The sequence below is a fragment of the Drosophila mauritiana genome, chromosome 3L (assembly GCF_004382145.1).
Source record: "Drosophila mauritiana strain mau12 chromosome 3L, ASM438214v1, whole genome shotgun sequence".
NCBI lineage: Eukaryota > Metazoa > Arthropoda > Insecta > Diptera > Drosophilidae > Drosophila > Drosophila mauritiana.
This window is the reverse complement of record NC_046669.1, coordinates 14,718,242-14,741,881: the sequence shown is the minus strand read 5'-3', so window position 1 is coordinate 14,741,881 and position 23,640 is coordinate 14,718,242. Positions and strand designations below refer to the sequence as shown.

Genomic DNA, 23,640 nt, shown 5'->3' with positions numbered 1-23,640 from the left:
CTTGTGTAGTGCTGTGTAATTTAGAAAATTATGTATTGTTCTCGTATTTCAAATTTCCTGTTTATACAGTAGCTTATACTGATTAAGGAACTTACAAAATTTTCCCTAACAAAATTAAATAAGACGATGAATTTGGTAATTCCGTTTCGAATCAAAATATAAGAGTAAGAGCCTAAATAAAAACTGTGAAGAAATTACCTATTATATACATTATAACTTTTAATGTAAATTATACAAAAATGGTACTAGTATCTTGTGAAATGTATTGTAGTAATTTGCTTGTGCATCGGTACGATGAAACGACAAATTATTATTACCGAGTGAAATTCGTGAATTCGTGTACATGTATCGGCAACAGGACGACGCTCTCCAACACTGCCCAAATAAAGACGGCATCTGCTGGCTTCGTTTCCACGTTGTCCTGAATTACGCATTGAGATGAAACCATTCAAAAGTGCACTTGAATATATGGATAATTACGTGCGGCGAGCTCATGAAACACACATGCGATTAAAGCACATATTCCAGCTGATCAGATAGTATTTAATTCAGATAGAAAAACAAAGAGCTCCGAGTCCTGCACCACATCATGAAAAGTGAGAAATCACGATGTGCGATTAACGGCATCTGCGCACCGCATGAACGCAATATTCATCCGACGAAGCTCTTAATCGGTATTGCTCCTGCCCGAAATACAAAAAGTATATATAAACAGTGCACATATTACAAAGATAATATGTTTGGACCCGCTCAGGTGTGCAGTGCGATAGTAACTTGCCGCGGCACATCGAAATTGCCCGTGTAGAGCGTTCCTTCTTGGCAGAAAAACACAATTTTTGGTAGGTCTTTCGGTTTTTGGTCATTTGTTCGTTGGGGTCGGAGTGGTGAAGTGGCAAGGGGGGCGCTCCGACTTTCACTGCAACAACAACGAGTTATTTTCGGCCCTGTTCGATTTCATCAATTTGCATGAATACCTTTCTTCAACTGTTTTTCCCCTTTGGCTGGTAGCACCATGAGCTGCTTGGTCGGGAACGGAAAGCGGAACAGCGGCAGCACGCTGGACGAATTCGACAAGGTCAGCACGTTGGCCAATGCCGATGATACCGAGTGTGTATCGCCGGATCCGGGGCGGGAGCCGGAAAGCAACAAACCGGATTCGCAGACGGAGCCCGAGCCGGAGCCTGAGTTTGGCCATTTGAATGAGACGCGGAGGAAGATTCTCGATGCCATTGCTGCTTTAAATGATGATAGCTTCGATAAGCGTATGGCCCGGTTGCTCATGCAGTACGAGGGGTAAGCACAGATACACTTGCACATAGAAGAAACTAATAACAAACGTAATTAATCTTTTAGCGCCATTCGGGAAGAGTTTGAGCGAGCTCAGTATTTGCCCCTTAAGTGCCGCAAGCTGGCGCGAATCCTAACTGGCCTCACTGATGTCATCCACACCATGGTTCAGGGTCGAGCGCTGCAGCGGGACGAGAGCTACAGGCAACGCATGTGCAATATTGTTGGCTTCTACATATCCTGCGAACTCTGCTCCGCTCAGGAGCCGGTGGAAAAGGAGGAGGTCATCATCAACCGGATCAACAGCTGCCTGAAGCTCTACGTGGAGTACGGAGATGGTGGCGCCGGCGTCCACCGGGAGCACGTGCTGCGCACTCTGCTCGCTGCACCCAAGCTCTTCAACAGAGCTAGCATTTTGTCCATGCTGTACAGGTGGGTGGTTTTGTTCAACTCAAGTGAAAAACATTTACTACTCAATTTACACTTGTATGGCATCTACGCATTCAATGAGTCAGATACATACATATGTAGTATACAATTATATAGTTTACAACTTCTTATCGACAGATCTCCCTTTGCTTTGTTTATAAGAGCTAATTAAAGAACCGATAAGCCATTAGTTTAAAGTGAAATGCTTAAACTCGGGGCATGATAATTATGCCATGTGTTCTTTAAAAAAGTACGCGTGTTGTTTTTTTCTCAAAGAACAAGTTTAATTAATGAAAATTAAAAAACTTATCATCTAATAATACCACTTGGAAATTATTAGCAGCTCCTGACAATCTTTTCCATTGCCTTTCAACAATTCAACATTACAATGGATGTATTTGGCTTATGTGGTCCCAAAACGTTTCAATATTCTTTTCCTTCTTTTGCAGCCGCCTCTTTCCCCACTGGTCCGTACCCAGTGTTATGATACAAGCTGAACTGCCAGATAAACTCTACATCGAATACATACTCATATTTTACTACTGGCAGCGTCTGGAGTCGGATGAGTCAGTCAAGGAGCGCATCGTGCAGTTCGCCGAAAAGTTCATGAGGCCCTCAAGATCGCTGGCCATAAAAAGTGTCTATGCTCATTACTTGCCAAAGTTTACGGACCAGAATTCCGCCACGCGCACCATATTGAATCATCTGCGAATGAGCAGTTGCACAAGTTTGCATGTAGTCAGCAAGGTGGACAATCGACCGCCGCAGTCCAACGAAGTGGTTAGTTTGCTACTTTCACTTTCATGCAAATCTTCTTTCGAAGATTAACTTAAGTTAGCAACACTGTGAAGCAGTATGGATTGTGGATTTTAGTTTTTAAACCAAAATGCTTCATTGTGTTGCTCGTATTGACTTAACTATGATGTCTTAGTAAAAGGTCTGATTCGGACAAGCGAGTGGGGCAAAAGCCACCGCCGGCGCAGTTAGTCGCGTGACGGGCAGTCGCTGGCCCCACTTCGCTGTCCCAAAATGACTACAACCTCAACTGAGTGAATAAGAGTACTTCTTTATATAGGCATTAATTTCGAACGAATATTCTAATAATTTTTGATGATCTTCTTTTGCATAGGTGCTCAGTTCTGATGATGAGGACAGCTGCCCGATGTGGGACATATCGGGTACGCCGACATCATCAATTTACAATCATCCGCCCGTTTTCCTCCAGAATCTCTGCCAGAATGCTCGCCAGTTGGAGCCCTGCAAGCGCGCCAACGTTCTGTTTAGCGGCATTGACAACTCAATGGAGATTGTAGAGCTGCGCGACTCTGACGATGATGTAGAGATGTTTTCGGTGAACTTTAATGTGCCTGCCAACGTAGATGGCATCAACTCGAACTCCAATTCAAACGATTCGGCTAATCAGACATCGACAACGATCCTTGGCGATGACGACTCTGTGCCCGTCACTCGGATCTATCCCAGCAATCTGCGGACTTATGAAAGGACTGTGCTTCCACCCACTACCTACACAGTTCCGCGGATTGTGAACAGCTATAGTTGTCGCCGGGATAGTCTTCATTTGGTGTCTACCACGGCGCCACATCTTGTCGATCAGTGTGTGCAAACGTTGGACGACGAGGAGCAGGATCTGGTAGAGGAGGACCAATACTCAGGCGCCCACAGCCACGGCTTCTTCCCGCAAAGCAGTAATGCCAGCTATGCCAGCGGACAACGAACCCCACTTTACCACTGCCGTCAAACCTCTAGTCAAAACAGCAACTGCAGCGAGTCTTCGCTGCTAAAGAAACAGGTTACCTTCAGTCCCCGGCACTTGGGTGCGACCACTCCGAACGCCAAGACAGGCGCATCCAAGAAGCCATCCATTAAGCAGTACAAGCCATCTTCGTCCAAGGCCACAGAATCACAACGATGGAAAGAGGGTAAAGGAATATAAATATATATATACAATTACTGTATTATTAATCTACATTTCTTATCCTAATAGAGCACCGAAAAGCCAGTGCGAAAATGTTTGCCAAACTGGACGCCAAGATCAAAGCCAGGAGTGAAGCTGAAAATGCGACTAGTCAGTTAACGCCCACCACTAGCAACGCCTCCAGTAGTACACCCACAAAGATCTTGGCCACACCCACCCGCATCCGGAGTACGCAACGAGGACAAAGAGTGGCGTTGCCCACGCCGCCAGCTTCCACGCACAGTTCGAGTAGTCCCTGCCAGATACGAAGTGCATCAACTGACAACCATAACTCCAACGCCGATTCGGATTACAGTCGTCGATGTTTCTCCAAGACAGCTGGTGATGAAGTGAGCTACTACAATCACCTGCTAACTCTGCAGCGCGAGAATATCCGACGACGCAGGTTGAATAATCAGAAACAGAAAAAGAATCGAAAAGTCAGCCAAAAGGTGCAAAAGAAGGACGATAAGCCTAATATGCTGAAACAGGCCACAAAGCGGTGTCGGAAGCTTCGCGCATTAAATGCGAAGCGGAAAAACGAGGTACAGCAACTGGAGCAGGATCTCGACACTATTCGGAAATCTGCACCGCATAAATTGCCCATAATAAGACTGAAACGTTGTAATCTCAAGAGCCATAAACGGTCACTCAGAGCTGAAGAAGCACCCAGTGTCCAAGAGGATATACTTTCTATGAATCCTGATCGAGAATTAAAGGAACAAAAAAAGGCGCAGAAGCCTAAGAGAAAGCGACACAAAAAAGTGCAAAAGGAGCAAGAAAACGAAAATGATTTGCGGGAACAAGAAATTATAATATCGCAAAGCCAAATGGTTGAGGAAGATAAAGTGGAGGAACACCACGCTCCTGAAGCGCCAAGTGAGCAGCAACGAGAGCTCGATCTGGAGCATCAACAATTTTTGGAAGAGCAGCTGCTACAGGAGCAACAACAATTGGCGATGCACGAAGAAGAGCATCAGCAAATGGATGATGAACAAGAATCACAAGAATCAGAAGTAGCTCGTCTGCTAGAGGATCAGCAACCGGCGGAGGGAATACATCTGCATGTTGAGAATGAAACGTTGGCAGAGAAAGAGCAACCTCTGATAGAAAATGATGACCAGGAAGCGGAAGATCAAAATCAAAATGAGCAGCTAGTGGAAGATCAGCAACGGGAAACGGATCAACAGCTGTCGAAAGATCAGCCTCAGGAGCACGATGAGAATCACTCACTCAGTCAAGAGCAGTTTGACGAGCAATGTACGCCCACACCGAACGGCAAAAGGCGCAAGCGAAGACGGCGATTCAAGGGACGTTGTTGGACGCACGTAAAGAATAAGAAAAAGAAGCAGTGGCTAATAGATTACCCATTTGAGTTCGAGGCAGATCCTGCGCTAGATACCTCTCCCATTCAACCTGAGCCAGCTCCAGACGAACAACAAGACGAGCCAGTTACCGAGCCAGTTGCTGAGCCAGTTGCCGACCCAGTTAACGAGCCTGTTAACGAGCCAGTTAACGAGCCAGTTGATGAGCCAGTTGCCGAGCCAGTTGCCGAGCCAGTTGCTGAGCCAGTTGGTGAGCCAATTGCCGAGCCGACACCAGAACCCGCCTACGATTTCGATCAGGACTTGGTGCCCGATGTGGGCAACGAATTGGAGATTGCTGCTCCCATTCGCGTCGCCGAGGACGAAGACAGCACTGCGATACTCTCGCCGTCCCACAACCTGGAACTGGTGACCAGCCACGTGCCTGTGTACTTGCTCAATGGAGAAAGTCGCGATGTCAGCACGCCCCTGTCCACCAGCTCTTACAGTGCCGGTGGATCAGAGACATATGCGTCTTCGAAGGAATTAGTTTAGGAAGCCCCCACACAGACCAGTTGTAGTTCCAGTTGCCGATCCAATCCCATTGATCTTGGCCTGCAATAGTATTTGTATTATTTTTTTGGAAGAAACGTCTGTAAAACTGTTGAATCACTGTAATAATTAGGTTATTGTAGTTAATTAGGAGTTGTTGAACGTTATGATTTTTAGCTTACATATATTTTGCAATATCCTTATCCCATTATCCCCCGGCATTATCCATGTCAATTTTAAGAAATAACACGAAATTATTAGTGTAAATTGTGCGTAAAATAATAATCTAAACAACATCTTTTTATCTGTCTGTTTTGGGGAGTGTTTGGTTTGTTTCATTTCTTCAGAAAACGGCGATTCACGTTATTCGTTTTGTACTCGTATTAAAAATGAATTGCATTTCTATAAAATTAAATCAAAAGGCACAGCCTTAAACATCACAGAAAAATACCGATGAAATCAAAACGAATATATTTTCTGTGTACATTGATTGCGATCACGCCGAATAAAGTCTATGGAGAAGAAAACCAGTGAATGTAGGCAAACTATTTAAAAGTTGTCTAAAAGTATAGTATATATTTCACAGGTCCCAGTTATTTACTGGAACGACAGGAGCGAGTCTCGGTCGAGGGACACCAACGGATCTACATAAAGAACACGCAGGTGACGAAGGTAAGGGAACTTTTCCGACGTCCGTTGGCTAGAGTTTCCGGTTCCACCTCGATAAAGCCAAAAGCGCCGAGTTCATTTTCCTCTGTGAAAATCCAAGAAACTCTCCAGAAGGTGGAAGTCCTAAACGTGAGGATCGGCCATGAGTTAAATAGGCTGGAGCGCTTTCGCAATCATTTTCTCGAAGTCAAAGAAGCTATGAACCGATCTCCGTCTCTGGAGAAGGCGGAAGTAAAAAACCTGACTTGGAGCCAGAGTCTGAAGGCGAATCAAGCGAAAGACAGTCCTCTGTCCGTCAATAGGAGTCCTGCATCCGGTTCTCAGCAGAAAGTTAAGTGGGCCAAGTGCCGCACCATCGGAATCGCAGTCACGAAAAAGTCTCCAAACGCCGATAAAAAAAGAGCCAGGGGAGGTTACTGTTGTAATTGTGATTATTGTACTCAAGGCATCCAATCTGTGTGCCAAAACCAGTATGGAACTACTCCCTGCTGCAACTGCTTGGGCAACTGTTCCGGCAACTGCGATATGGCGTATCATCAACAATTCTGTGCTTACGGTGATCTCAATGGATCACCACATCAGGGTACACAATTTGGAATATCTTATATCATGTATCCGCGTCCAACTTGCGGAAGATTAGTGACCGATCTAAATACAGAGGTATTTTGCCGCCACTGGCGTCCGAAAATCGAACGTGCTGTAGCACCAAAGGAGCGAAAGGATTGTGGAACTCAAGTTAAATGCCAGGAGAAAAGAAATCCCTCTAGAAGTGGAAAGTGCATTAATAGTAAAAAACTGGAATGTAATGTTAAGAGGGTGGCTACTTCACCAGTTCACAATAAATGTAGAAAACCTGAGAAAGCGATAAAAATTGAGCGGAAGAAGGAGCACGAGTCTACCAAGGATCATGGACAAAAGAAATGCAAGCCGATAGACAGCCGTTTTCCGTCTTCGAAAGGAATCCCCTGTAAAGCTCAACCATCCAAGGTTTGCTCAGATGAACTTAATGATGAAATCGATTCGCAAAGTTACCAAGAATATTTCAATCTGTATAATCAACAAAATTGCAAGCCTCCGGATCCGAATCCCACATACACAAGAATGGCGGGTAAGGAAGATACGAGATTACCAAAACTTGAGGACACCAATTATTCAGATAGGATAACGGACCATTATACGGAGAACTCATATTCATTTGGAGACGAAACTGAACATGATTGCTTGCGCTGCAAAGAAAGAAGTGCTCACTACCAATTGGACGACATGGGATCTGGCACTTCCATTCCAGATGGTGTTCCATATCGGTGTTGTGATGAAAAAGTTTCTTATACCAATGGTTATGGTTATTCTGAGGAAATGGGGTACATCAGTCCAGATGCAATCCTACGAGTTAAGTCCCATATCGAAAGAAGCTTTCAAAGGAGCGGTGAAGCCACAAATGCAAATCGCACACATGCCCAGCAATCCAAATCCTTGATGTCGAAGGGCAATAATTATAAAGCAGTAAAGTGGGAGCACTCCGAGAAGCGTGTGCAGCCAGACGCGAAGTGTGGTGATAGGCGAATAGGAGCTCATCCAGTTCAGCGATCAGTTACAGTCCAAAGCAGAGGACCCACCAGCTATACCTCGATACCTCTTCAGCATCCCTCAGCCATGCACGAAACAAAGGACACCCAGACGGAGTGTTCGTGGCGGGAGAGGCCTACGCAAACAGAGCGGCATATCAGTATGGATAAAGGCTGTCAAGTGTGCCGGGAACACCAGCAGTTTCGGGATCAGCTCAATCCTGCATCAGCAGCTTCATCTCATTCCAAAAAGTATCCCTCTAATTCAATGGCTACCATGGAAAGTGAAATTGCTAAAGCTGTGATGAAAAGCACGTATTTCGATAAAGAACATTGTGTTCCTGCCAGATCCAAGCACGAATCTTCGAGCAATCGTAAAAAAAGATCAGATTACGGTCATGTCCATGAAAAGGGACACTCCGTGGTGGTGGATTGCAGGGAAGGTAGTCCAAGAACACAAGGAGAAATCCAGCACATTACCTATAAGCAGCCTGTTCCGCAAGAAGTTCAGACTCTTCCATATAGTCCACGGACACCACCGCTATCTTATGGCCAGCATAAAAGTTATAAAAAAGAGTACATTACCCAGACTCCTCCACAAGGTGGCGCAAGTTCCCGGAGCCACAGTCCATATAGAAATAGTTCTGTAGAAGATCTATCGTTGAGTTCTCATAAAAGTTCTAGGAGAGTTCTAGCAAATTCCCGGAGCAGCAGTCCGTATAGAAATAATCCAGCTGAAGATCTATCGTTAAGTGCTCAATCACAATGTTCTCAGTGTCAGAAAAACTCTGAATCCACGTATATTCAAAATATGCCCGGAAATATTGACTGTTTTCGAACTGATGACGATTCTTTCCAAATGGAAAGAGAACATTGCACCAATGTCATACCCTCGAGATGTGTGGAGACTTCAACTGAATGTGTTTATTGTGAAGGAGAGCATCCTGAACAGTCCTGTAAGCAGCATAGCCCAAGATCGTGTATGTCTTCCCCAAGACAACTTTCAGTTTGGGAGACAGTCTGTGAAAAGCGCACGCGAACAGTGACCTTCGAGGACGAGAAAGGGGGCCTGACGAAGGAGGAGGATGTGGAGGAAAGTTGTCGCAGTCGCATCGATTGGGAGCGCGCCCTCAAATACCACACATCAGATCACGGCGATGAGACGGATTATACAGGAGCTAGCTCCACTTGCAGTAAGTAATTCGCTGAAGCTTTTCCATGGGTGCTAAATATTATGATGTAAACTACTACATACTATTGGTACTTTATACTTTAAAGTATATTTCATTTCTCTTTAGGATCCAGCAGCTCTGCGGAGCAAACGTGCAATGAGTCCACCTGCGATGATGACTTCGCCAGCTGCGATGAGTCGCATCCGCAGACCAATCACATGCGAATACCTTCGTTTAATGGCTGTCCCTGCATGTACCAGACCTACATGAATCTGGCCACCATGTGCCAGAACGAATGTGGTGGCTTCATTCAATGAGAGAGTCCTCGATCCGAGATGACCGTGCCCGTCGTTGCATTAAATTTTTATTTAGTTTTGACAATCTTATATTTTTACAATTTCGATAACCCAGCCAAACAATAAATTTGAGATAACATATTAAATAAGAAGCGTATGCATGAATATACTTTCAATTAAAGAGTCTTCGATGGCACCCGGGGGCTGACCTCACGTGTCCTAGCCTGATTGTAACGATCATCGGCGAGATTTCGACGCAGATCGCTTACCTGCTGCTCAAACTTCTTAGCCAACTCTTCGTGGCGCCTACAGCGGGCACGCTCCTCCTGCAACTGATCCTTTTGGGGAAATATAATAATTATTATTTGGCTCATTCATTAGGTTAGGTTTTAAAAGAAGGCGTTAGTAAAGCGGTAACCCATTACTGGCACAACTTACCAAAGTTTGCTGGAACTGACGTTGCAGTCGGTCCATTTCATTTTTGGAGCTAATATCATCGTCTTCCTGACGCTGCTGATCATTGTGCAAGCGCCCGAGCATGAGATCAGTGGTTTCGGTGGTGACCTGATTAATGGCCAAGCTCTGCTGAAGCTGTTCTTCAAGCTGTAGATAAAATTATTGATGTAATATTGAATAGCAAACCCATTCGAGCTACTTACAAGCGCAATTTAGTTTGTTACATCTATATAGTTAGAGTATGGTTAGAAAGCGAGGTAGACTACAGCAGAGTGTTCTAACTAGGATACAGATACGGAAAGTGATCCGGACCGGAGCTGAAGCTCACCTTTTTGCGAATTTCATTCACTTCATTCAGCTCCGCATTGAGTTTGCTTCTTTCCACATCGAGCTTGTCACACAGCTCCTTGCGCGCCTCCAGATCCACCTTCTGGACACGGATGTCATCTCGGGCATTCTCCAGCTCCCTTTTCAGACAACACACCGATGCCCGGGCGGCGGTCAACTGCATTTCCATATCATGAAGTGCGCACTGGCGATGCTGCAGCTGTTCCTTCAGGCTGTGCACCTCGCACTCCAGCTCACAGATCTGTCGTCTGCGTAAAAACATATAATAATTGGTAATATAATCGTATGTACATGCCAATTAATGCAACTAAGTACTTCTACATTTTATTGCGTGCTAAAACTAATTTAAAGTGTTATCCGCTGGACTAAGTTCTTTTGATTAATAGCTCTTAGTTCTCAAGGTCCTATGGAATCTTAAATTATTGAAGAAATAATGAAACTCACCTGAACTCAACCGCCTCGCACTCCAGACTTTGGTTGTTACCCTCCAGGGTAGCATGGCCCTGGGTTAGACAGTGGTACTGATCCAGCATATCATCGCGCTCCTTTTCCTTGAATTTAGAGGACACCTGTATACCGACTCGAGAGCTTCGACTTATGAACTAATTATGGTAAACAACCAACCTTCTGGATGAGCAAATCCTCGGCCTTCTTTACCTCCTGGACGTACTTGTGCAGCTGCTGCTTCATGTTGGATACCTGAAGCTCGGAGTCCGTCAGCTTCTTTTGCAACGTCCTGGCCTCCGCTTGGGCATCGCTCAATTTGTCCATCAGCCGGCTGTGGGGCAACAAGTTAGGTGTGTGTGTTCATTGGAAAATCATGGACAAAAAAACCCCCCTAATGATCGGAGGGAAAAAAAGGTTTGTCCCAGCGCGGAAGCAGTTCTATGATATCTTCACCTCGCTAATGACTTTTTTGCTCACCGATTCTCTGCTATTGCCTCATCGCGACTGGCTTTGAGTGCCACAATCTGCTGGCGCAGCGTTTTACTTTCCGTCGAGGTCTCCGTCAGTTCTGAGTCGCGCTGCCGGTTCCTGTTGGCCAGTTTTCTGTAATGGTGGGACAGAGGGAATCGTTGGAAATCAATTGGAAGCAATGCTAAAGGCGTAGCGCAATCAATGCCACTGTCTGCCAGAACCTGACCCTCTTCCGATGGCCATAAAGAGGGGTTAACTGAATAGGTGCACTACCAAAAAAAAGGGAAATTTTAGATAGCAATGGATAGAACTTTGGATACAAACAGCAGTTGGAAAAAAAGGGAGGATCATTACTTTTTTGTTTTCAAAAAAGGTTATAGAACGATTTTTAGAAAGATTTGAAACATTGTTCAATATTCCAGCTGAAATCTAGCTGATCTTTTGTAGTTTCTTTCTACAGATTCAAATAATTATACAACATAATGCTTTTGTACTTTAGTTAGCGCACATATGTAATTCAAAAGAATAGATTTAATTGTTTACCAAATCTTTGCGATAAAAGTAGCAATGAATCATGCGCAGTGCACGAGTGGATAGGAGTATCTAGCATTAACTACCCATGCCAGGCACGTAGCCACACACATCCGCACTTGGCCAGAAGCTCAAGAACACACGGCAGTCAAAGTCGCCATCGAATCGCCACAGCCACAGCCGTATCCATCGCCGTCCGTCAGTCCGTCATTAAGGCTAAACAAAGTTCAAATACCCGTCACTGCCGCCGCTGACGCAGAGCTGAGATGGCCAAGATGGCTAAGAGAGAAACTGACATTTCGTTGTTACCTTTTTGGCCAAGGCGGTTAGCACGTTCACACACATCTATCTACTGGGCCTCACCTTTTGAAAGAGCGGACATGGGCAGCAAGAGCGGGCCATTCAAGAGCTGGCTCATGCCGTGAAAACATGGCCCAAACCATGGCTCGCTCAGACTTTTGTTACCTGCCCAAGCGAACGGACGCCGCGATCGCTTGGTTGCATCGGTTGGTCAGTTCAGTTCTGTCCTAGGGAACAACCAACCGTCTCAATCGAAAAAGTGTAGCGAATATCTGTGTTTTTGTTATTGTGCGTGATTGCTGGAACCAAATCAAAACAAATTGAGCCCTCTACCAACCAGTTTGCACATTAAACCAGCCGAGTTGCAAAAGGTGCGATCGCAAATGAGGGACGGCGTAGTTCCATCCCAGCTAAGCCAGAATTAATACAATGTGGAAGAGGAAACCAAGAATATGTGCTCGAGTTAATTCTCAGTAGTCCATTGTTATCCCATATAAACAGCAGATTTTTACCTGATTTCGAGACAAGTGTTGTTATTTTTTATCAAATAAAAACAGAACTAGTTTGGGAAACAATAATGCAATGTATGTGTTAAATCAGTGAGACAACAGAACATTTTAGAACTAAAAAATAATTATACTGCCACATGGACTTCTTCTTAAATCATTTTTGTTGTTTAGCTATATAGTCTATAAGGATCAATTAACTGAACAATATTTGTAAGGTGGAGAGTCAAAAAAAAGTAGTAGCTGCTATGAAAATATATTTAACCATTTATGCAAGATTATAAAAAATTAACAAATGGACCCAACAATAGAAACCCACAAAAAGTGTATAAAAAGCCTACAAAGGCACCGAACAAATAATGTATACTGCAATTTTGGGTCATAATTGATAAGGGTTTCACTTGCAATTATGAGCCCATTAATTTTCTTAATTAGGTTTATAACGCAACCCTTAATAAATCAAGTTAGTAAGCTAACAAGCAAGTTGCGTGATTTAATAAATGTTAGGTATAACAAAAGATCCGGAAAAGCAAGAATTATAACCAATTTTTAAAAGTTAATCTAACAAACTCCTAGATAAACAGAAAATACACATAATAAACAAATTATTATTTAAATCAAAGAAAATCCAGTTAGTGTGTGAACAGATGATGAAAGTATCTCAAGGATAATTAACAACATCATAGGATAAATCATAAGCACATACAAAACGAACAAGGAAACCAGATCGGCGAATCCAAAAGGTGAAACACCTAGAGCGGCTTAATTGATTTGTATAAAGGTGATCACATTAAATCCAGTTTCTGTGTGTTAACAACAAGCTTGCGAAAGGTGCCAATTCGAGTGGAGTAAATGGGCCGGAGAATCCCCAGTTGGCCAGAATGAAACGCTGACGTAGATGAAAAACCAGTTGCCAATGCAACCGCCGCCGGGTTAGCAGAGCGATCCAAAACGGGCCGCAAATCACGCAATCCGTACCGCCCAAGTGTGGCACCTTTCGTGTCCGGCGGCGGCGTTGTGGTGATCGCTTCGCTGGCTGTTTGTGGCTGCCACATGTTTCATCATCTTGCGGCCGGTTACATAAGATGGGCTAAGCGAGCCGTTGGAAAAGAGCAGAAGATTTCTGACCAGCGGTCGGCAGCTGAGGCGAAAAGAAGTCAAGATAAATGGGTATTTGGGTCATGGTTAACCGCGCGCGAACCGTTTACTGGTTTTCAGTGTTTTGGGTTTTTGGCCTTTTAGTTTTCATTTTTTTTTTTCCTTTTTTTTGCGCTGCGGTCCGGCCAACATGATAATCAGTTGCCCCAAAGGGTTGGCTAATTCGAATTGGACCCGCTTTAAAACCCTACGCCGGTGCAGCGGTGAATTGATTTTTAAACAGCAGCGAACACAATGGAAAAGTCATCCATCATCCGGTTTAATGGTAGCTTCCACCCCCGATTTCTTGCAAAGAGTAGGGGGAAGGTCTACTACAGCTCGAACTTAATTTAATTTAATGACTTAAATTCAAGTTAAGTCAATAGTTAATTTCCACGCAAACGATTCGTTATAAATGACCCTCAAAAATGCCACAATCTATTGATTATACAAATCGATTATTAATGGTCCAACACAATACAATATTATGATTTTTTAACACCTTTGTATCAATACATTCTAGATTTTTGAATTCAACCTAGAAAAAATAGGTTTCTGAAGCTCTATTGTAATTATTTCCTGATTAGATGTGTAGATATGTTTACTAATCAATCATTATTGATTTACAGATTCACCATGAGGCGTCGCAAAGTGCTCATCTGCTGGGCTGCTCTGCAGGCGGGCAGCTCCATTCTCACCTGCCTGCTTCTCCTACTGACCACCGGCCAGAATCCGCAGCAGGTGGCGGCCGGAATAGTGCCGCCTCCGTGGAGTGATCCCGCACAGAATCCGTGCGCCAGCATGTCCGGTGGCTGGCAGCTGCTGTACTGGGCACCTCTGAAGAAGTGCTTCAAGATCTTCACCCTCGGCTATCCGTGTCCGGCAACCATGGAGCTCAGTCCCACCGCAGTGAGTGCCAAGCGAAAGGATGCACCTGCAGCCGAGTGCCGCTGCCCCCCGGGAACTGCACTCAGTCCGCTCCACGAGAATGTGTGCTACAAGCTATACGAACGGGGACCCTGCCAACCCGAGGAGTACTTCCAACCCGTGCCGGATCAGGTCAGGAGGTGAGTTGAGTTCGGTTCTTTGCTGAAGCTATTTGAATTAAGCAACTGCCATGTTCGCATTTTCACTTCCTAAAGGTTTACAGGTTCTCTAGTCGTATGAAACTTTTGATTTCGATTGCAAAACTCGAGTTTCAACATTAATCATGAGTTTAGAGAAAGTTCTGGTGCACTTAAGCAATAGCGGAAGCATTCTACTTTGATATCTCGTTTTTATGCATAACGAAAGTTCATTTTTTGCTTCTCAAGAATATAGTTTTACTTTTACGACACAACCTGTCGTTTTTAAAACCTAAAATGCTGTTTTGCTTCCCAGTGCAATTGAATATTTACTTTTCATTACATTTGCTTTACATAATGATACACAATACTAAAAAGATTGATGGCTAATTTTCCGAAAACTTCACTGAACTTAATTTGTAAAGGACCCACATCTTTTTGGTTATAATGATTTATTGGCACCATCATGGTTTATTTTGATCTTATTGCTATTCTTGCTAAATTAAAATCATATAAATGATGAGCATAATGGCCACGTAGAGAAACAACTTAGAAAGAAGTAGTGCGTTCTGCCCATCCCTTATGTCGTGATCAGGAGCAGGATTAAGTGGTCCGTCAATATTCAGATAAGATGATAGGGTACCATAGGGAAAGAAGAAACAAAAAATCAAGTACGAAAACAGTCCAAATTCCACATCATTTTCGTAATCCGACCAAATGCCAGTTGGACGCGGCGGAGTTTTATTCCGCGGATCCTCCTGCCTTTTATCATTTCGTCCGTACACCGGTATTACTTTGCTCCTATCCAGGCCCGACTTGCACACGGGACACACTGTGTGATTGGGTTGCGTCGATATCCACTGGTGCAGACATGGCCAGCAAAACAAATGACCACACATGCTGACCACGGCATTGTGGGCGGTGTCTAGACATATGTTACACTCGTAGAACGATTCATCTGTGGTGTCCATTTCTAGAGTATCAGCCGACATTGTTTCCGATGTGTGTGTTTCTAGCGCAGGTAATTTTGTTCAAGTCTAACCGTCTTCTCAAAATAAAATGAAGTAATCTTAACAGTTCATGTGATATCAACAATATTTTGAAAACTCTTTCGCTCCAATGGGTTCATATTCATATAGGATGACGTGCGTCGTATATACCAATTAAAAGTTAACTAAACTATAGCCAAATCCTTTCCAGAACCGCCACCGGCAACCGTTGGGGTACGTGCAAGCGACCGCTGCATTGCCCGGAGGACATGCTCTTCTGGCCGAGGGACAACAAGTGCTATGCGAGGCATGGAAAGGGTCCATGCAGCCGGGGAAAACTTCTCGTTCGCAACGAGGAGGGACTGGCCGAGTGCCGCTGCGAGAATGATGGCGAGTTGGCCACGTTCTACTATCCGGCGGAGGAGTCTTGCTATGAACACTACACCAAAGGACCCTGCTCGACGCCGGGTCACATCTTCTTGCCCGGCGGGCGATGCGACTGCCAGCGGCACTTGCCGCACTATCATGCTCCGCATCAAATGTGCTATGAGCTGGGTAGGATTGGGTTAAATATAACCCGTTAATTTGCAATTACCGGCTTGGAAATGCTGTTCCATCTCACTATAATTTTCTTCTATATCGTATTTAATGTTCTCCTATTTTTCAGACACTCCTGGTCCCTGCCCACCTGGTCACATCTTCCGCATACCCGACGAGGTCGAGGAGACAACGGGCAGCACCCTGCAGCTTTTGCCACGTGCCCAGTGCCAGTGCAAGGAGGGCTATGTGCCCTGGAGCGATGGCATCTGCTATCGCCTGTACACAAGGGGTCCCTGTGGGCCCAATGAATTCCTGGTCAACGGAACCAACTGTGTGCGCAACTTCTGTGGCAAGAATCGCCTGTACTTCCCAGCGGAAGATTCTTGCTACAGGATTGGATCTCAAGGCCCATGTGCCCTACATCAGGTGGTGATCTTCGACTTCACCGCCAGGCCATCCATCGATGGCATCTCCTACAATGGAATGTGCGGTTGTTCCGGTGTCCTCACCAATCTGGATCAGCAGTGCACGGGAGATGGAGCGGATAAGGAACAAAATATATGCGAGTCCACGCCCGGAATGGTGGAGATCAATGGGCAGTGCCACAAGCTGTATAGCCGAGGACCCTGCGGCGCGGGTCAGTGGCTGGAGCCACTGAAATCGCAAGCCACGAATGGCACCTCGATTTTGGTCCACGCCAGTCGGGCCAAGTGCGTCTGCCGACCGGGTTACACGCCCTCGGAGTCGGATCAACGCGGCATGAGCAACTGCAGCGCTCCGAGTGTCAGCCTGGCGAGGTATTTAACCAACGAGCGACTCAACTCGAAGTTTCTCAATGATCTGCACCTTGGTGGGACCACCTAAAATCCCCAATCTTCAAGCTATTTTCTGTCTGGTTGTGATGACTTCTACTCTTCCACCGCATGCCCACCTAATTTTCCCCATTACACCCCTATTATCCTGTGTCTTTGTGTTGCATGCTCAGTGTTTATTGATCGATTAGATCACTTGTTATTCAATTAACCATTTTGTTCTCTTTTAGGTGGTTTTTAGAAATATTCGGTTAACGTGTTCGATAGGAAGAGACAGTGCCATTAATGTATTACATCGCCTAATGTACGAGTTGTATTTAAGGAAAATCCCGATAAGGAAAATAAAACAATTTGAAAGACTAACAATGTAGAGTCTAGAAATCAAAACATAACATATCTTTTCATTTTTGCAGAAAAATGAAGTTGTAAATAGGTCAATTATTCTGCAACTCTTTGGTATTTGGTTCTAAAGCACAAACGAAAAGATTCTCACACTTACCGCAATTGATCCTCCAGGTCCTTCACATTCTGCTCTAGGGCATTCCGCTTTTCTTTGCAATCCTTTAGCTCATACTCCAGTTTGTATGCCCGCTCAGTTTTGGTATCCAATTGATGCTAGTAAAGCAGAACAAATAGTGTTATTATATCTAACAAATAGAATGAGTTGAAGTTACCAGAAGTATATCCTTCTCGTGTTCTAGCGATATGTAAGTCTGCCGCAGAGCTCCAATGTCCATGCGAAGTTGGGTAACCTCGCTTCGATTGGATTCCCGGCTGGAGTCCAAGGTGCTAGCCCGAACATCCGCCGACTGTCGTTGACGCTCGGCCACCAAAAGTTTACTCTGATAATCCGCAATGATGCGCTCGTTTTGATCGTTGAGCATGCTGCCAATAAATAAATAATAAATTAATAAAATATAGAGATAAATGATAGCCTATCTATAAGCAGTTCCATTGTTACTAACGTTATTTGACCATTTTCATCCTTTAGTTGGTCAATTTCGGTTTGCATGGAGGCCACACGCTGCCTCATCTGGACCAAGTCTTCCTTAAGCAGCGCCAGATTCGTTTCAGATGGCAGACGAGCCGAGTAAAGTTCCCGATTATCGCGTTCCATTTGCCGCAGGCGGTCGTTTAGCTCTTCGTTTCGCAGGCGCAGTGCCTGCAGCTCATCGGCATGAAGTTGAACTGTGCTCAGTTGCTTTTCCCTCAGGGTATCCCGCTCGCAACGAACCCTTTCAAGCTCGGACCTGGCGCAATCCCGTTCCCGCTCCACCCTTGCAATGGCCGCCTGGACGCAGTCACTCCTATTGCTAGTTACGGTGGAGGTAATAGATGAAGCTGTGGGGGGTGGCAGTGTCTCATACTGCACACTTTTTGTTGGGGAAAACTGCTGCTTTCCTCCATGAAACAGTTCAGATCGCAGGGCCTTTAACTCCTCGTCCTTTGATGTAATTTGGGCATGCAAGAAGGCGATCTCCGACTCGGAACCGGACTTGCTCATCAGACGCAGGTACTCCTTCTGGAAGAAGTCCCGCTCTGATGACAGGCGTATTTTCTCTTCATCCAGGGTGACGTTGGAATGTTTATTCTGATCTTTGAGCTCCTTCTGCAGCTCTAATATCTTTGCTTGCATTTTTTGAATTTTCTTCTTATGCTTTTCATTTGTGGCCTGTAGTTCCTCTTCACGACGAGTCAAAAGATTTAGGCGTTCATTAAGATTATGCTTGTCACTTTGGTTGGAAGCAAAGCCACCGGCCAGTCGGTGATCCTTTCCCTTCTGCTTAAGCTCCAACTGCAGTTGCCTAAGTTCCAGTTCCTTGGCATCGATCTCCGCATTGGCCTGCTGTTCCACTTGCAAAGCAGCTTCCTTGAGCTCCTCCAGCTGCGTCTGGAGCTTCATCTTGTCCTCCTCGGAGCTTAGAGCCCGCTGCATGGCATCGTGCATCTTGTCCTGGAATTCTCGAACTTGCATCATTAAATCGCTCTTCTCGCGTTGCAACAGATCGATGTCCTGGGAGAGGGCGCCCACGTCCTTGTAACAGCAATCCTTGGCCAAAGCCCCTAGAGGACGTCCTCCTGCTAGCATGTCGTTTAAGCGGCGAATCTCTCGATTTCTGGCCTCCACTTTGCGCTTGAAGAACTCCAATTGTTCCCCGGCTGCCGTAAGTTCGTTCTGCATCTTGTCTAGCTCCTCCTGGCCACTGGTTTGCGTCACTGTCACACCGTCTTTGGTCGTTGTGGTGGTCTTCTGGAATACCCCAGCATTGCATTTTGTGCATTTAAGAGCACTGCTGCTGGTGCCCAGTGTAGTTGGCAGCGCAATGCCCGAACGCACTGTGGTTATAAATGGTTTTTTGGCTGGAAAGCAGAAAATGTTAATAAAACGAACGTGAATCAGATAGAGATAGTATCTCAGGGAGGTCCAATTCTACTTAAATATCTTTCTAAGACTTACTCAGACGTCCAATGCCAGCTGACGGCTTTTTGTTCGTGACCGATGAAACCATTTGCTTGGTGAGCAAAGCGTCCAGTTGCCTTTGAAGCCCATCGTTGTGGCTCTGCAAGTGCTGCTTATCCAACTCCAGATTTCGGATCTTTCGCTCGGACTCTGGAAAAGTGTTTAAGGCACTGATCTAATTGAAAATCAAACTAAAATCGATTACAACATACCACACAGGCGCAGCTCGTAGTCCTCCCTGTCCCTCAAGAACTGGAGATGCAGTTCATTGCACTCGGCCAGCAGGCGAGAGTTGTCACACTTGTATGGTTCGACACCCAGCTCCCAACAGGTCTTTTCCTGCCGAAAGGAAAACCACAACAGAAGGATTGCTTAGCAACCAAATGAAAAACCACAACATATAAGAAAGAGCGTAGGCTTTAAAATCTAACGAGTTAATATCATTGCAGGTATTTCACGTTCAATTTTAAGGATTCAAATTAATTGTTTAGTCTGGCGTATAGAGAATAAGAATTCCGAATAGAAGTTTCTCATGGGACCCTCACAATTATAATCATATTTATGTGACAGCTATTTCTAGATTGACAAATTCTTTTTAATCCTAACAGCACCAGCCTCAATCTCTTCAGTAAGAAATTGTAATAATATTATAGTTACACATATATGATCGAGATAACCCAAAGGTCTTATACTCCCTATTGGTATACCCACCTCCAGCAGCTCGGCCACCTTTTTCTTCGTATCCCTCAAACATTCTGTGGTCTTAATTAGGTCCCCGAAAACAGCCTGCAATGTAAAAGGTACAGGAATATGCCAAAAATTTAATATTACAGGGTATGAATGTCACCTGAACCAGTGGAATGGCCAAAACGGGCAGCGTCTGTGTGAAACCCATGATGTCCAGTTTGCAGCGAAGGTCTTTAAAGTCACCATCGTTGATATTCATGGAAAAACACTAATAACAGCAAAAAAAATCACAAGTTTTCTCCTAAGTGCCCTAAATTTCAGAAAATGCGCAATGAAAACAATGCTATTCAATCAAATCAAAACAAAACCGGACTTCAACCGATATTTACTTAAACATATCGGTTATCGAATGTGACCATCACACCTCAGCAGAGAAAGCAATCGAAAACTTGTTTTAGTATTTTATTACCGTATGAAAAATACCGCCGATTTCCCAGAAAAAACGTTATATTCAAAATAAAATGTAAAAGCTGAAAAAAATGATATAAGACCTTTTAAGATTGTGCCAGTCTTTGATAAATAATTGACCTCAATTCCATATTGGTGTTTATTAAAAAACTAATCTGTGGATCTACGATTAGTCAACAACAAAACAGTAAAAGTTCTTATACATAAAAGGCGCTTCATTATCTGATATAAAATTACGTTCTGGCTTTTCCGAGGAAAACGGATTTACAGTTGGTGGCATTACGACATTTAAATGCCGATTCGATTGGTTGATAAATTGAATCATATCCAAAGGGGCCTCGTATTTTGTATAGGAAGTAACTACGATGGGGCAGTTGAGATTAAGTGCGGCTTGAATGGTATCTGGCCAAGTATCCTCCAGAGCGAAACCAGTTGATCGGTACAGACCGCAGTTAAAGAAGCAAACTATGAATTTATGTATAATAATTATTATTAGTTTCGGTTAATAAGTGTTAACTTACTCAAATTCGGCTGAAGAAAGTGCGCTTCTTTGCAGTAATCGTGATATAAACTATTCTCAAAATGATAGTTAACCGTTCTCTGGGCTCTTCTGCAGAAACGGCAGCATCTAAATAGATTGATAATCTTTAGAAAAATGTTTAAACTTTTAAAAGCTGTGTCTCACTTGATTTTCTTTAGCTGTTCAAATGATATATTGTTAGGATTAAGTTCTGGCCCAACAAAGACCACATTCAGAGTTTTCACCGCTGGCGTTATGTGGAGCAGGAAGAGTTCCCATTTCTGCAGCATATCCGCCTCGAATTCGATCTCGGCTCCAATTAAGTGAAAAGTCATCTCCTCGCAGTTTCTAAGGCGCTCGCAAAGTTTCAGGGCAAACCAGGCAGTTAATGGGCCAGTGGACACCTGGGTAAGTGCTGCGTACTCACACTCGTTGGTAACATCTTTAATAAGTATATTAATGCATTATAATAAATTCCTAAAATACTTTGTGTTTACTTACTAAAGCTTAGCTTCTTCATCATCTGCTTGGTGTTGGAGCAAGCCATGGGCAGTTCTCTAAGAATCTTACTGGGCAGAGATGGCTCCATGCGGCCGAACTTTTCCTGAAACATGATGAAGGCCTTGAAAATCTGGTAGGCTCCACACCACTTGGCGTGCTCCTTGCCTCGGTGCTCCGGCCTATCCCTGCAGAAAGCCAACTCGCCACATCCTCCGCACATGGATAGACGTTTGAAGCGATGCTCCCGGCACTTTGAGTCGGCACAGATCAGTGGGAATAGGAGCAACTCCCTCTCCGTTGCGCTGAGCTGACGATTCATCTCCTTCTCCACCTGGCGAATGCACACGATCCGGTAGGAACGGAACTGTTCGTCACTGAAGTCGCCGCACTTGTAGAACATCTCGTGACCTGCATCCGCCACACCAAAAATTGGCAATTAGTGTGATTTATGAATTTTTGAATCGTGGAAAGACACTCACCATTGCGGTCCACCGTCTGGCGCAGGGCGTAGCATAGCTGGCGGTGCTCCTGGTCGTCTTTCATATGCCCACTGCTGCAGTAGTAGCTCAGTCCACAGCGGGAGCAGGGTATCCGATTCTGGGCGCACAGATCCGACTTGCAGAACTGATGAGCGAGTATAATAAAAGGATTAGTAAGATAAAAATGCAACACTAATCCTATAAAATCAAATTGTATAAAAATCTTATTCGTTTGCCCTTTAAATTTGTATATAAATATATATAGCCGACTTCCTCGACTATCAGATACCTGTTACTCATCTAGCTTGAATGCCACCAGTAATGGGCATATCGATAGAATGATCAAGAAACCATTTTACCTGTTACATACTTTTCAACGAATCTATTACGCCCTTTTTCTCTAGGAGTGTAGGGTATACAAATGCACAAGTTTTAACCTATAATCCCTTCAGCAATTAGGACCAGTTTGTAAAGAATACTACCTACATTGCACAGGGAGGCCATAAAGTATTGCCTTGGCTTATAGATGTACTCCACATACTCCTCCACTTCCTCATCGGATGACTCGACATCGCTGGGCGGCGCTTGGCTGAAAAGCTTTCCAAGATTGCTGAATAAGGCGGCTGCTGGGGATTCACCAGATCCTATCAAGCATATTTTAGTTATCTTGAATTGTAAATACTTCTTAATAATAATCTAATTACGAACCCTTTGGCAATTTGCTGCCCAAGCACTTGAGCAGATCATTTATTTCCTCTTCTTTGGAAATTCCAGATGCCTTGGCTTCTGTTTTGAGTTTTGAAGTTACCGAAGCACCCGAAATCTTCGGTTTCTTCTCTTCACTTTTGATTTCCTTTGGTTGGGTAACTATTTTGGCCGGATCAGTTGATGGCTTATTTTCACTGGATGGCACAGCACTATTTTTGGCCAATAATTTCCTACGTAACAGTTGCTGTATCAGCCGGATTGTATCGTTCTCTTGCGGATTTTCCACTTGTCCAATTTGTGATAATGATTCAAGCAGAGGGTTTCCACTTGTAAGTAAGGGATTTTCCACCGGAGGTTTACTTTCTATAGAAGTTGCCGCTTTTGAGACATTACTTTCGAGTGGAGCACTTTCATCTGGAGATTCCCCCTGATCCTGCTGCACCTGGTTGATCTTGTTGCGCTGGCGATTCCGAATCCTTGGCTTCTTTTTGTGGACCCCCGACTGATTCATGTTAGCTGCGTCTATCTTATTTCGAGTGCAAAATTAGCCAGAGCACGTTGCTCAATTGAACGAACAATGAAGAATGCGCATTGTTCTTGGTCGGGAGTCTTGCGGTCCGCCTCGATTCAATTGGCCGCTAGCCATCGCTTCTCATCGCGGCCGCAAGCCCAAATGTATGTCTATTTTTGTTGGGCACGGGCCTGACGATGTCTGACAACGCCAGCCGGTATCTGAATCCGCATCCCGCATCCGAATCTCAATCCGCATGGGCTAGCGTCCATTATTATTCTCGAGTACCAGCGTTTGATTAATTCTCTGCCTATCTCAACTAATTGCGTCAACAAGCAGAAAATTACACTGAAGTCCACTCTGTGGTGCTCTTTAAAAATATAGTTCTTGGCAGATAAGTGATTGATTATATATAATCCCTTAATATTTTTGTAACAATTTTCAAAAACAGGCAT

The 23,640-nt window shown here is 44.4% G+C and overlaps 6 protein-coding genes across 14 annotated transcripts; 3 read left to right on the top strand and 3 right to left on the bottom strand.

Moving 5' to 3' along the window:
* The first annotated feature begins 441 nt into the window (after positions 1-441).
* On the top strand, positions 442-5,847 carry LOC117141784. The gene is made up of 6 exons (XM_033305416.1): positions 442-839; positions 1,009-1,293; positions 1,354-1,719; positions 2,166-2,496; positions 2,846-3,656; positions 3,722-5,847. Exons 2-6 carry the CDS (start codon positions 1,013-1,015, stop codon positions 5,548-5,550), a joined length of 3,618 nt encoding a protein of 1,205 aa, XP_033161307.1. The 5' UTR covers positions 442-839; positions 1,009-1,012; the 3' UTR covers positions 5,551-5,847.
* An 85-nt stretch (positions 5,848-5,932) lies between these two features.
* Positions 5,933-9,284, top strand: LOC117141786. Its single transcript, XM_033305420.1, has 3 exons — positions 5,933-6,083; positions 6,134-8,974; positions 9,080-9,284. The coding sequence occupies exons 1-3, from the start codon at positions 6,062-6,064 to the stop codon at positions 9,268-9,270; spliced, it is 3,054 nt and encodes a 1,017-aa protein (XP_033161311.1). The 5' UTR covers positions 5,933-6,061; the 3' UTR covers positions 9,271-9,284.
* Positions 9,285-9,301: 17 nt separating this feature from the next.
* LOC117141785 (centrosomal protein of 135 kDa) lies at positions 9,302-20,381 on the bottom strand. 3 transcript variants are annotated; one of them, XM_033305418.1, is made up of 13 exons: positions 20,159-20,381; positions 20,023-20,097; positions 19,524-19,650; positions 19,309-19,461; positions 17,816-19,211; positions 17,525-17,735; positions 17,350-17,465; positions 10,978-11,103; positions 10,678-10,831; positions 10,498-10,622; positions 10,034-10,301; positions 9,688-9,852; positions 9,302-9,587 (listed from the first exon to the last, which is right to left on the bottom strand). In XM_033305418.1, exons 1-13 carry the CDS (start codon positions 20,255-20,257, stop codon positions 9,426-9,428), a joined length of 3,177 nt encoding a protein of 1,058 aa, XP_033161309.1. In that variant the 5' UTR covers positions 20,258-20,381; the 3' UTR covers positions 9,302-9,425. The 3 variants fall into 3 exon arrangements, 2 of the variants coding, with proteins under 2 accessions (XP_033161309.1, XP_033161310.1); XM_033305419.1 differs by having other exon boundaries at positions 10,498-10,604; positions 20,159-20,380; XR_004459508.1 differs by lacking the exon at positions 9,302-9,587 and having other exon boundaries at positions 9,762-9,852; positions 9,909-10,301; positions 10,498-10,604.
* LOC117141788 lies at positions 11,948-17,197 on the top strand. 7 transcript variants are annotated; one of them, XM_033305428.1, is made up of 5 exons: positions 11,949-12,173; positions 14,075-14,512; positions 15,710-16,053; positions 16,166-16,835; positions 17,081-17,197. In XM_033305428.1, the coding sequence occupies exons 2-5, from the start codon at positions 14,082-14,084 to the stop codon at positions 17,103-17,105; spliced, it is 1,470 nt and encodes a 489-aa protein (XP_033161319.1). In that variant the 5' UTR covers positions 11,949-12,173; positions 14,075-14,081; the 3' UTR covers positions 17,106-17,197. The 7 variants fall into 7 exon arrangements, with proteins under 7 accessions (XP_033161313.1, XP_033161319.1, XP_033161318.1 ...); XM_033305427.1 differs by having other exon boundaries at positions 15,695-16,053; XM_033305422.1 differs by having other exon boundaries at positions 11,948-12,173; positions 15,695-16,053; positions 16,166-17,197.
* LOC117141790 (E3 ubiquitin-protein ligase RNF185) lies at positions 14,929-15,556 on the bottom strand. Its single transcript, XM_033305429.1, has one exon. The coding sequence runs from the start codon at positions 15,499-15,501 to the stop codon at positions 15,007-15,009; it is 495 nt and encodes a 164-aa protein (XP_033161320.1). The 5' UTR covers positions 15,502-15,556; the 3' UTR covers positions 14,929-15,006.
* Positions 20,382-20,594: 213 nt separating the features above from the next.
* Positions 20,595-23,265, bottom strand: LOC117141787. Its single transcript, XM_033305421.1, has 7 exons — positions 22,675-23,265; positions 22,453-22,610; positions 21,967-22,111; positions 21,488-21,895; positions 21,152-21,428; positions 20,988-21,094; positions 20,595-20,931 (listed from the first exon to the last, which is right to left on the bottom strand). The coding sequence occupies exons 1-7, from the start codon at positions 23,183-23,185 to the stop codon at positions 20,636-20,638; spliced, it is 1,902 nt and encodes a 633-aa protein (XP_033161312.1). The 5' UTR covers positions 23,186-23,265; the 3' UTR covers positions 20,595-20,635.
* Between the last annotated feature and the right edge of the window lie 375 nt (positions 23,266-23,640).